This window comes from Hemicordylus capensis, chromosome 4 (genome assembly GCF_027244095.1).
Source record: "Hemicordylus capensis ecotype Gifberg chromosome 4, rHemCap1.1.pri, whole genome shotgun sequence".
Classification (NCBI taxonomy): Eukaryota; Metazoa; Chordata; class Lepidosauria; order Squamata; family Cordylidae; genus Hemicordylus; species Hemicordylus capensis.
This window is the reverse complement of record NC_069660.1, coordinates 124,607,158-124,619,868: the sequence shown is the minus strand read 5'-3', so window position 1 is coordinate 124,619,868 and position 12,711 is coordinate 124,607,158. Positions and strand designations below refer to the sequence as shown.

The following is a 12,711-nucleotide window of genomic DNA, read 5'->3' as shown; positions in this document are numbered from 1 at the left end:
GCTCTAGAGATCCTGCTCAGGCCCACTTGAGAACATCTTGCAAGAGGTCTGACATGAGGTTCCTTTGCACCCATACCCCCAAATAAATGACACGACACAGGAAATGGATTAAAACTAGGGCGATAACTTTATTAACCTAGTTTCAACAGAGAGCTGCAATGTAGCCAAGCCACAGTGGAGCTGCCACCCCTTGGGTGCAGCACCGTATCCCCTCCTCTGACCTACCATCATGGTGCTGGTGACCAAGGGGCTACTCTATTTAAAGGCACCGCTCCTAACATGGGCCAGATCAAAAACCCCTACCAGTGCAACAGTGTAGAGTAGGCAAAAAACCAGCCACCTCCAGGCCAATCTGGGTGGATGGGGAAAATTCCTACTCGGCCCCAAAAGGCGGCCAGCTAATCCCACACTGTTACCCGGTGGGGTGAGCGGATGCCAAGGTGTTCCTGCAGAAAGCCAGCAGAGGTTGGGGACTGCTTTCATTAGCATGTCCTCATCCCTCTGGATGGCCCTATGGACCGAGGATAAGGGATGTGCTCACATCATTCTGGCGCCTCATTAGAGAGGTACCGAAACGATTCGCCTGGTTCAGATGTGCCGATTCAGGAACATCCCTACCAAGGATGCTGTCACAGCATGGTCCACTGTGTTTCCCAGGCTTGTTTCTTATACCCTGTCGGGAATGGATGCAAAAAACCAGCACCCCACACTGCATGCAGCGCTAGGAGAAGATGTGGTCTTGCACCCAGGCTCCGAATCAAGAGATGGGGCAGAGAGAAGAGTTGCAAACTCTGGCCACAACTATAGAAACTAGTTTGAAAGGAGTTCTGTAAACTAAGGTGTGGCCTCCACTCCTGGGGTGAAGCATTGCGGTGCAACCATGCCTTCCTGTTAAGGGGGTGGTTTTTGCCTCAGAGGTGAAGGCAAAACTCCTCTGAATGGAGAAGTATCCTCCCTTCCACACAGAAGGATCCTTTGGTCTCCTCCCAACACCTGGAATTGACTTGAGGCTTTGGGGAACCTAGCCAGAAAGGGAATGGGAATCTGGTGCGGGCTTGATCTCCTCAACCTCTTCCTGCCCACAATTCCCTTCACCCACGAGGGGAGATTTGTCAGTGTTGATGTGTACTGACCTGGCTGAGGTCGCCCTCTGCACTTACCTCGATAACAATGCCAAGTGGGATTCCGGGAAGTGCTCCTTTGCTGGTAGGATGGAGAGAGAAGGCAAAGATAACAAGTGTGAGCTTCAGATTGGCGGATCTGCTATGACTTAAATGTCATTTTCTCAATGACCCTCAGTTTCAACTACTGTACCTTGATTTCATGTTGATGACTTTATCCAGTCCCCTGCCAAAGAGCTGCTGCCCAAAATGTGTTGGGTTTTCTTCATAAACACATGGGGTTCCGCACCAGCGGACTATATTAATTATTGCAGTGGTGGCCAACCCGAGGCTCTCTAGCTGTCTTTGGACTACAACTCCCATCACCCCCGCTGCTGTTGTAGGAACTACAGTTCCAATAACCTCCTACCACAATACGTGGTGGCTGGAGATGATTGGACTACTGCTTCTATCATCCCCGGCTCCCATTTCTTATGATGGGGTGATGGGAGCTGTAGTCCCTCCACCAGCAGCTATGGATGATGAGAATTGTAGTCCAAAAACAGCTGGAGAGTCTCAGGTGGGCCACCACTAGCACCTTGGATCCTCTGTGGCTTTTCTCCTGTCTTTGGCTGTCTGCTGTGCTTACTGGGGGCTGCTGAGTAAGGGCATGGAGGCTGTGTGTCCCCCTTCCCCCCCGCAAACTAACGCTCTTGTTAGGAAGGGAAACCTATAGTTTAACCAGAAGAGAGCGAAAGTGCCATTTTCTCTGAAGAGAAGGGAACTTGCTTAGCCCCTTCTCCCTGCGGCTGTAGCTGCTTCTCTTCCATGGCTGGCCAGAAGAGGTGCCAGTCAAGCTATCCTGTCTGATTGTTTCGGTACTCCCCTAAGCATTGCCCACCCCCTCACCCCAGGAGAAACAACTACCAGGCTGATTGCCACAGCCTGTATTTGATTGATTGACTTTGACATTTTTCCTCTGGGAGGTGGGCAATGCTTGGGTAGACAGGATAGCTTGACATTTGGGGTAGGGGGGATGCCCACCTGCCCTGCCCCCAGCTGTTGAGTGCCAGTGTCTGCTCCGCCCAAGTGCCGCCTGGAGCTCCTGGTCAGACTCCCCCAAACAATCAGAAGATGGCTTCCAATCTTCCCTGGCCAATCGGGGAAGACAGGAGGCTGCAGTAGGAGGAAGGAGGGGTTGAAGCAAGCTCCCTTCTTCTCAGAGAAAATGGCTGTCTGTGGTTCTTCTGGGGAAGCTGTACAGATTGCTTCTCAGCAAGTGTCTGCATGGGCTTGGTTGCAGCCCCTTCTGACTGTTCCTGCCCAGCGAGCCTTTCCCCTCCTGTTGCCCAGTGAGGTTCTCTTTTTCTTGTACCCTCCCCCCCGCCCACAAGACACTTCCCCCCTTCTCTTGCCGAGTAGGTTCCCCCCTTTTTTCCTTCCCCTCCCTCACCACCCCTTTCCCCTTCTTTTGCCCGGCCAGTAGTATTTCTGTTTAGAGATTGAGCCATGTGCTTCCTATAAGAAAACACTCAGGCTCAAGCTTGTTCAGCTGCCAGGAATTAGTTGCACAGGTCAGCCTGGGCGCTTTCCAGATTAACCCTTATCACAGTGCCACTACGGATCTGCAAAACGTGCTTTTGTATTGCCCGTGCATTGACATCACAGTCTCTGTGCTATCAGCGAGGTGTCATTCACATTTCCAATGCCTTCTTTCGGATTTTATTGCTTTATTACAGTCCTGCAACATGGTAAAAAGATTGCAGTATTTTTCCATTTTAGGGAGTTTGGGGCAAACTAGAAAAGACTGCTGCCCCTGCTGGTGGACTTGAGCAACACCCTTTCATTACGTTGTCAATTCGATCCCAAGCTGAAGCATTTTACGGAGGTTGTTGTAACTGTAATCTGGAAAGCGCCCGGCAGTGGAAAGGTGCTTGCACTGGCACTGAATGGGGTGCTTTATCTTCCCAGAAACTGGGGGGAGTCCCACTTTGGAATTAATAACTGGGATCTACTGAAATGAATTACAAGAATGCGCCACACCCTGCAAGGGGTCCGATGGGCTGCACACCACCCCAGAGTGTCCTAACAAAGCGCAGTTTGAATATAAAAGATAGAAACATTTTAAATATATATGAAATGAAAGGCTTGCCATCAACTTAAGACCCCCCACCTTATATATAAATGGAAGCGGTGGAGGGCAGCACACCAGTGTCCCATGGCGTCCAGTAGGGCTGCCCCACCTCTACTGGCACTCTCCCCTCCCAAGCTCCCCATCCATCCTGGCTTGGTCCCGCTCTTGTCTTCTCCAGCCCTCCACAGAATTAGAGCTGGGATGCAGCCAATCCCTTCTGCATAGCCCCAGTTTGTTCCCTAGACACACGCACATCCAAGACTTCTTAGGATCCATCCCCAAATCGGGTTCACCATGAATTTGCACCCAAATTGGGGGAAACGGGGAAAGGAACTGAGCAATTCAAAAACAAAATTACAAAACCAGTAACTGATACTGACTTTAACCATGGTTCAGGCGTGAGGCAAGTCCTTGGGTAAAACAGCGTTGATCTCAACAGCATTTTCCACTCTTGGGATGCTCCATCTAGAGCTGCCCATCCTCCGGGGATTCTGCATTTCCCTTGCATTCACTGGCTGTAGTTACTTCTACAGGAGTTCTCCTCGTTTCTTGGCGAGCCATTTAATCCCTACCCTGAGGGAAATCAAGGGCAGGGGGGGGGGCAGGACTAAACTGTGGCCAGTTGCAGGAAGGAGGCATGACTGGCCCAGAGCCGGTGCTTGTGTGTGTGTGTGTGTGTGTGTGTGTGCAGAAGTGGGGGTGTGGCGCTGTCCTGGGGCTGGCTGCAGAAAGGGGATGTGGGACAGCCCCGGTTCCAGAAGCAGAAGGGGGTGCTGGACAGCCCCAGTTCTGGCTGGAGAAGAGGGGTACGGGACAGCCCCGGTTCCGGCTGCAGAAGGGGGGTGCGGGACAGCCCCGGGGCCGGCTGCAGAAGGGGGGTGCGGGACAGCCCCGGGGCCGGCTGCAGAAGGGGGGTGCGGGACAGCCCCGGGGCCGGCTGCAGAAGGGGGGTGCGGGGCTGTCCCGGGGCCGGCTGCAGAAGGGGGGTGCGGGGCTGTCCCGGGGCCGGCTGCAGAAGGGGGGTGCGGGACAGCCCCGGGGCCGGCTGCAGAAGGGGGGTGCGGGACAGCCCCGGGGCCGGCTGCAGAAGGGGGGTGCGGGGCTGTCCCGGGGCCGGCTGCAGAAGGGGGGTGCGGGGCTGTCCCGGGGCCGGCTGCAGAAGGGGGGTGCGGGGCTGTCCCGGGGCCGGCTGCAGAAGGGGGGTGCGGGGCTGTCCCGGGGCCGGCTGCAGAAGGGGGGTGCGGGGCTGTCCCGGGGCCGGCTGCAGAAGGGGGGTGCGGGGCTGTCCCGGGGCCGGCTGCAGAAGGGGGGTGCGGGGCTGTCCCGGGGCCGGCTGCAGAAGGGGGGTGCGGGGCTGTCCCGGGGCTGGCTGCAGAAGGGGAGTGTGGGTTCGTCCTGGGGCCGGCTGCAGAAGGGGGGTGCGGGGCTGTCCCGGGGCTGGCTGCAGAAGGGGGTGTGGGGCCGTCCCGGGGCTGGCTGCAGAAGGAGGTCAGGACAGAAGTTGGTCCGGCTGCAGAAGGGGGTGGGTGGGACTGTCCTGGTTCTGGCTGCAGAAGTGGGGAGGACCTCCTGAAATGCCAGCCTCTCATCATTATCTCCTGAAATACCAACGTTAATATATAGACTATTCTTATTTCTGAACTAGTGCTATTCAATCATGTCAAATTTCATTTTGAAGTGAATAGTGGGATTTTCCTCAGGGCAGGGAAGTAGTATATGGGCAGCCTGGTCCTTCTGGCATACATGTAGGAAAATGACAAAACAGAGGAAGCTTTTGATTACATCTAGGTACTATCCATTATTACAATCTAAGCAGTTTCTCAAATAAAAACAAAACAAAACAGCAACCAATTAGGGACAGACTTACACAATTTAACATATCAGCTGAAATGATGAAGCAGAAAAGGTCTACAGTACTTAGACACTGGGAAAACTGTCCCTCTTTCTAGGACTCTCACTCACCACTTTCAGCATTACGTCTGTGGACCTGCTACTTAAATGACTTATTTTCTTAATGACGTTTAGTTTTAACGAGGGATGTGCAGAACGCCCAGGAAAAGGTTCGCTGTGAAACAGGGCATTTCAAGCAGTTCATTCTCACCAGAGAACACCCTACAAAAAGGGGTCTTCTTCGAGATCAACCCAGAACCAACCAGTTTTGTGGCAAGTGGGTTTGCTGTTTCGAGCAGCGATTGTGGGTGCCATTTTGGAGGGCTGTTTTAGTGTTTTCCCCTTTCTTGTTGGTTTTCTGGCATTGCCTTCCAATTGGCTTGTGATCTCCTTGTTCCTTGGTTGGCTTGTCATCATACAAAATCAAGTGTGGTCAGGGGCCACTGTGCTCCCACTGGCTGGGGGGAGGGGGGGAGGGAGGGGGAGCCCAAAGGAGGGAGTTTCAAAGTGTATTTAAGGGGCTGCTCAACAGAGAGAGCCACACTCTTAGAGGATATCAGAGGAGGAAGACTGCAGCAGAGCAGAGAGTGGTGGCAGAGAGACTGTGCCCGTGTCTGGCTTGCTCTCTTTTTATTTTCCTTACCAACTGCTTATTTTACTATTATTTTAAAAATTGTACCAGCAGCCCTAGTGGTAGTGGGTTTAACTGGGTGCTGCTGTGGGTTTAAATTCTTTGTGCCCCCCCCCCTTCTGACATGTAACAGCCCTCAGTGCCTTTGATAACAAGGATGCTGAGAGTTCTCCCCACCTTCCCCTTTGGCAACCCCCTTGCTGTCTGCTGCTGTGTGCTTGGGCAATTTTTGTTTTTGTAAGCTGTGGTTGCCCAACCTGCCAGGCTCTCTCTTTTCCCCAGGTGTCTCCAGGATTTATTTATGTTATTTTGCAAGCTTTTTCTTTTAGTCTCTGGGTGGATGGGTGGGTGCCCAACTGCCCACCCCACTAGCTGTTAAGTGCCAGTTTCTGCTCGGCCCAAGTGCTGCCTGGAGCTCCTGGTCAAGAAGAAGACGCCGAGTCATGTAGCCCCCAAACAACCAGAAGACAGAATATCTTATCTGGCACCTTTTCTGACCTATCAGGGAAGACAGGAGGCTACAGCAGGAGGAAGGAGAGGTTCTCCCTTCTTCTCAGAGAAAATGGCTGTTTGTGGTTCTTCTGAGGAAGCTGTAAAGATCCCTCCTAAGCAAGTATCTGCGTTGGCTTGGTTGCTCCCAAGCCCTCACTGACTGTTCCTGCCCAGTGGGCTTTTCTTCTCTTGTCATCCACCCCACAACCCAGCTATGTCTTTTCCCTTCTGTTACCCAGTTAGGGTCTCTTTTTCTTGTACCCGCTCCCCTCCCCAGATGCACCTCTTCTCTTCTAGACTACTACACCTTCTTTCAAAGTCCGCTCTTTCCTTTCTGGATCCTGCTTTATCTTTACGCATCTTGACCTTACACCAGATTGATTAAAGGAAACACCACTTGTCCCCCAAATCTTTCATGGTCCTGTTTTGGTGCCTCTTTTTCTATAGATAGAAGGAAAAAACAGATACATCCAGTTGTGTAAGCAGTTAACTCACAGTTCCCGGGAATGGGTGATGTGCAGCCTGGCACACAAGCAGGGAGGAGGGACTGTGTGACTTTGTAACTCTTTCCAGTCACACTCATGATCCACAAATATTACAAATGTTGAGAGGCTATTTTCAACCAAAAGGGATTCTCAATGTGATTTACATTGCCAAAGGAATGAGAAGAGAGTTCCCTGTCCAGAGGGAAATTGGGACACAATCTATGCAGCAGCACAGCAGAGAGACCAGCAATAGCCCCAGAAGGATGCTATGCTGAATTGATTAGGGGACAGTTGCTCCCCATCCTGCTAAACAGAAGAGAGTCACCACTTTACAAAGTGGTGCTTTGCTCAGTGGGCAGGGGTGAGGTCCAAACTGCGTGCCACAAGAAGTACTCACAGTAGCCACTTAATGGAGCAGTGCGGAAATGACTTGACTAGCAAGCCAGAGGTTGCCGGATCGAATCCCCACTGGTATATTCCCCAGACTATGAGAAACACCTAGATTGGGCAGCAGTGATATAGGAAGATGCTGAAAGGCATCATCTCACACTGCACGGAGGATGGCAGTGATAAACACCTCCTGTATAAACACCAAAGACAACCACAAAGACACCAACTCGACGGCACACTTTACACCCCCACACATGACACCAGCAACAGTCAAGGTGTTGAATAGGGACAGTTGCTTTCCCCCCAACCTGCCCCACCACTAAATATGAAATTGAAAACTACCCACAAAGGTACCTCTTTGCCCAGTCAGCAGGGCTGATTTTGACATAAGGGAGACCCTGGAAGGGAGACTGTGCTGGACTGAATAGAGACAATTGGTCTCCATGTGCCCAACAGAAGAGTCTTAACATTCAAAGGCAACTCTAGGCCCGGTTAACAGGGGTCCCGCTATTAGCAGATAAAGCAAATGTTATAGAAACCCCCTTAGTCTCCTCCAAAGGGAATAGAGGGAGGGCAGGGCTCCCTTGAAACTCACCACTTGATGAAGTGGGCCACAGCACAGAAGAGAAGCCCCTTCCATCATGATGAGCACGACTCCCCTGGCAGGATGCTGAAAGTGCCCAGGAGTTGCCTGTTGGGGTCCTTGAAGCCTTTAACTGCAGCTGGAGAATAAACGTTCTGCTAACCCTGTCAGAGGAAAGCAGAGAAGAGAGGAAGCAGCTACTCTCCCAGATCCCAGAAACTGCTTCAGAAAGAGCAGAAACTGACTCCCAAGAAACCTCTGAGCAGTTGACAGTTAAGAGGACAGTTAGGTGATGTCATAGAGGGTGATGTCAGAAAGAGAACAAAGAGTTTGAAAAAGACCAGTGAGGCTTGCTTAGAAAGCAGGTAGTTTCCCCAAAGCATTGAGAACCACAAGTATAAAATACAAATTTTAAAATATTGTATTTATTTATCATTATACCATCTGGAGCAGTTCATAAGTTAGCCCACTTGCACCCCAAACATATACGCATCCGCCATCTTGAACTGGGGTGGTTGATAACACAAATTATGCTGGCGAGGTGTCCCCCTATGGGTCCCTACAACTGAACTCAATTTGTTTTATATTGTTCCAGGCACTGCCAAGTTGAGAGAGAGAGAGAGAGAGAGAGAGAGAGAGAGAGAGAGAGAGAGAGAACGCGCTGGGTGAGCACATAAGCCTACTGGAACGTAGGCTAAAAAAGGGGAATCTTGCAGGTTATGAACACTAAAATGTAAACATCCAGTTTCTAAAAATATGACAAATGGCAATTTTTCATTTGTTCCTGATTTCTTTCCTACACGGTTAACAGATTGATTGATTGATTGATTGATTGATTGATTCAAATTCCTATACTGCCCCTCCAAAAAATGGTTCAGGGTGGTTTACACAGAGAAACAACCAACAAATAAGATGGACCCCTGTCCCCATAGGGCTCACAATATAAAAAGAAACATACGCTAGACACCAGCAACAGTCACTGGAGGTACTGTGCTGGGGGTGGATAGGGCCAGTTACTCTCCCCCTGCTAAATAAAGAAAATCCATGCTAAAAGGTGCCTCTTTGCCCAGTTAGCAGGGGTTAGGGTTATAGATATAGATAGCCATTGACCAAGGTGTAACTTACCAGATTACATGTGTAAGATTTGAGCCCTCTTCAGTCGCTACTGTACACAGCTACAGTCAGGGGCGTAACTACAATTAGGCAGGGGGAGGCCGTTGTCTCGGGGGCCCCAGCCTTGGGGGGGGGCCTCAGAGGCTCTCCCCCACCCGATCTTCCTTTTGAAGTTATTAAAAAAAATTCTCCTCCTTGTTCTGGCACTATTTCCTTGTTGTTTGTCTCCGCGAGTCCACCCTTGGAGGAGCCCCTCAAAGGCTCTCCCCAAGGTGTTATCTATACCTTGCAAATAGTTGGGATAGCAGAGACATCGGGCCAGAGGAAGGAGAGGTAAGCGGTGACGGGGGGGGGGACATTTAAGAATCTTGTCTCAGGGCCCACTCCAACCTAGTTACGCCCCTGGCTACAGTGCACCCAGGTACAAAGGGTACAGGCATCCACCAGCTACCCCCACCCACCCACTATGCCAACCTGCTCCATAGTGTGCTCTTCCCAAGTCCAGTATTTGTCTGCAGAGGCTTATGCGTTGCTATATCTGGGGGAGTTTCTTTCCATGGTCTGGAAAATCTGGCAGCCAGCATTCCAAATCATGGGCAGATGCTTTCCTTGGGTTCGGCATTTGTCTCTGTCTTCAAGGAGAGCCAGGGGTGTGGCTGTGCATGCCCATTGGCCAGCTGGAGGGCATAGCATAGGTCTGGACGAGAGTATGGAATGTAGGCTCAAGTGCCAGACCACCCTTCTGCTGTTGCTGGCAATGGAAGTCCCCCATTTTTAAAGTCCGCTGCTCCTTTTCCCACCACCCCACCTGTCCCAAGGCTCATGGACCACCACAGGAAGTGGGGAGGGGGGCTCCCTGGCACACTCACATTTTCCTGTACCCGGGTACACAGCAGAAAAGGAGAGTCTTACAACTTGGACTCTAATAGCATAACAGGACTGTTTGTGACGGGCCTGGGCTAAGGCTGAGGAAGGGCCTGCGTGGTGTAGTGGTTAGAGTGCTGGACTAGGACCGGGGAGACCTGAGTTCAAATCCCCATTCAGCCATGAAACTAGCTGGGTGACCCGGGGACAGTCACTTCTCTCTCAGCCTAACCTACTTCACAGGGTTGTTGTGAAAGAGAAACTCAAGTACGTAGTACACCGCTCTGGGCTCCTTGGAGGAAGAGCAGGATATAAATGTAAATAATAATGATAACAATTAATAATATTAACAACAACAACAACAACAACAACCATAACTGAGGAGAAAGAGAAACAAAATATTCTTGACATCCCCTTTCTCTCACTTCTACTTGCATGTGTGCATTTCCCTGGCTCCAGTTTAAAAAACCAACAAACATATATGCCTACTATCGATATAAATACCTCCTGGATTGAAGCCCTCTTTTTTGAAGATGTCCTTCAGTCAGGAGACAACAGCATGCCAGTGAGTTGGGGATGTGGGAGGGGGAAGAGTGAGTTGTCACCTAGCCAGTGGAATCCACCACCCTCAGGGCCCAGGGACATCCCCACCACCACCGTGCCTTGTTCAACTACAACTGCACCCCTGCTGAGGAAATATGCCTACAGGCACCCAGAGAATTCACAGCAGAAGTGAGAATCAAATTAGGGACCTCCAGATCATGCATCCTCACCACTGGGCATGTGGCCCTGATTGCTAATGTGGATATCTTACATGGAGGCAATGGCCGGGTTGCTTTCAGGACTAGCTGCTAGAACAGCAGCAAAATGCCTCCTTTCGGGCAAGTTGCATTTGGAACGTAAACAGCAGGGGGAGCAATCTCGCAGCAACTAACAACCCCCCAAACCAGGAACTTTTAAATACTGGATGTATGACGTCCTAGCTCTATATCGCAGCGATTAAATTCACAAGGCATTGGAAATGTGAACGGCACCCTGCTGTCCACATAGGGACTGCAGTGTCACAACGCAGGAAGTGTGGAAGCACACTTCTGAGATACGTCCTGACCCCATTGTAGGGTTTAGTCTGGAAAGCACCCACGAGTGCTTTTTATCAGCTTTGGCTGATAAAGCAGCTAAGTCCATTTCTGGAGATAGACCTGAAAACAGTGGTGCATATTCAGGGCGCTTTCCAGGTTAGACCCTAAAACGGGATCAGGACTTACTGTATATCTGAAGTGTGCTTCCACACTTCCTGTGTTGTGACATCACAGTCCAGACGCTGACTGCAGGGTGCCATTCATATGCTGGACGCCTTGCTTCGAATTTAATCACTGCAATTTAGTGCTATGGCGTCATTTATCTAGCATAAAAAAGGTGTCATTTTTCCAGGTTGTTAGTTTTCACGAGACTGCCCCCCATGCAGGTTTTACATTTTGACTGCGATTTGCCTGAACGAGGCATTTAGCTGCTTTTGAGCGGCTAGTCTGGAAAGCGCCCGGGTAGCATTCAGGCTTAACTACTGCAATGCGCACTCTATGTACGGCTGCCTTTGTACATAGTCTGGAAACTGCCAGTGGTGTGGAATGCAGCAGCCAGGCTGGTCTCCGGGGCTACACAGAGAAACTACATCCCTCCTATTTTACAAGAACTACACTGGCTGCCAATTCATTTCCAACAAAATTCAAAGGGTTGGTTATTACCTATAAAGCCCTGAACGGCTTGGACCTAGGATATTTAAGAGAGTGCCTTCTTTTACATGAAGATCATTGGTAGAGGACTGGTTGCTGTTACCATCGGCTCATTTGGTAGTGACCCCAAACTGCGCCCTGCTAGAGTAATGTCCAATCTGGGGCACTCCTGTTGTTGGGCCACAACTCCCATCATCCCCAGGCGCACTTCTGAGGTTGATGGGAACTGTAGTCCAACCGTAGCTGGAGAGCCATAGTTGGCCATCTCTGCCCTATATGTGGAGGCAGGGGCATAAGTACTATTAGGCAAGGGGAGGCGGCTGCCTGGGGGGCCCCACGCCTCAAGGCCCCCCCCCAGAGGCAAGTCACATGTGAAGTGTGTGTGTGTATCAGCGAGGGGCCCATTTTAAAATTTTGTCTCTGGGCCCACTCCAGCCTTGTTATGCCCCTGCTGAGCCCCTATGATTTTATAACAAAAGGTTGGCTGTAACGACTTTGTAAACCTCGAGTTGAAAAGCAGTACAGTATAAACATTTTAAAAATTATAATACAATGTCCCATCTGTTCTACAGCACCAGGAGGTCAGAGCAAGAGTCAGGGGCGTAACAAGGCTGGAGTGGGCCCAGAGACAAAATTGCAGGTAAATTGCCCCAATTGCAGGTAAACTTTGGCCGGTGCCACGTGGCCAGGAGCACCTCTCCCTGCTTGCAAAAGCAGAGATACGCCTTCCGGCCAGACTGAGAACCCAGTGCTGGCTGAAGCTTTTCAAAACTGGAGCCATGCAGGGAGAGGCACTCCCAGCCACACTGCAAACGTGGCACCAGACAAAGTGTCCTTCCAAACAGGGTACGTGGCCCTGTTTGCTAACGTGGCCATACCCCCTGCATCTGATATCAGACGTAATGATGTGGCTGGGGCTCCAGGCACAGACCCTGAACACAGTGGCCTGGGTTCTTTCAGCCCCACGCAATGGGGGCTCCACCCCTGAGGGAAGTTAAGCCAACTCCTAGTAAGCTGATATGGAGAAATAGTTTGGGGTGTCATCAGCATGTTGCTAACACCCTACACCCAATCTCTGGCCTCTGGCAGCACCTTTCTAGCTAAGGAGCCAGGTGATCAGAAGGGATCCAAGGTCTCCTGTTGCTCTTCAGTCTGAGCCATAGGTCACCCAAGAAAGCCACTTTCTGTTTTCAGTGCCTTTTGGACTTCCCTCCACCTATACCTGCGTACCATTTTTCACATTATTTGATACATTGTTGGATCCTCTACCCAGCCCTATCTTGCTGAGACTGCAGCATG

General features: G+C 51.0%; 1 protein-coding gene across 1 annotated transcript; it reads right to left on the bottom strand.

Moving 5' to 3' along the window:
* Window positions 1–104: 104 nt before the first annotated feature.
* On the bottom strand, window positions 105–11,677 carry LOC128323159 (KH domain-containing protein 3-like). Its single transcript, XM_053245881.1, has 4 exons — window positions 11,516–11,677; window positions 4,723–4,875; window positions 3,615–4,687; window positions 105–1,203 (listed from the first exon to the last, which is right to left on the bottom strand). The coding sequence occupies exons 1-3, from the start codon at window positions 11,675–11,677 to the stop codon at window positions 3,842–3,844; spliced, it is 1,161 nt and encodes a 386-aa protein (XP_053101856.1). The 3' UTR covers window positions 105–1,203; window positions 3,615–3,841.
* Window positions 11,678–12,711: the final 1,034 nt, after the last annotated feature.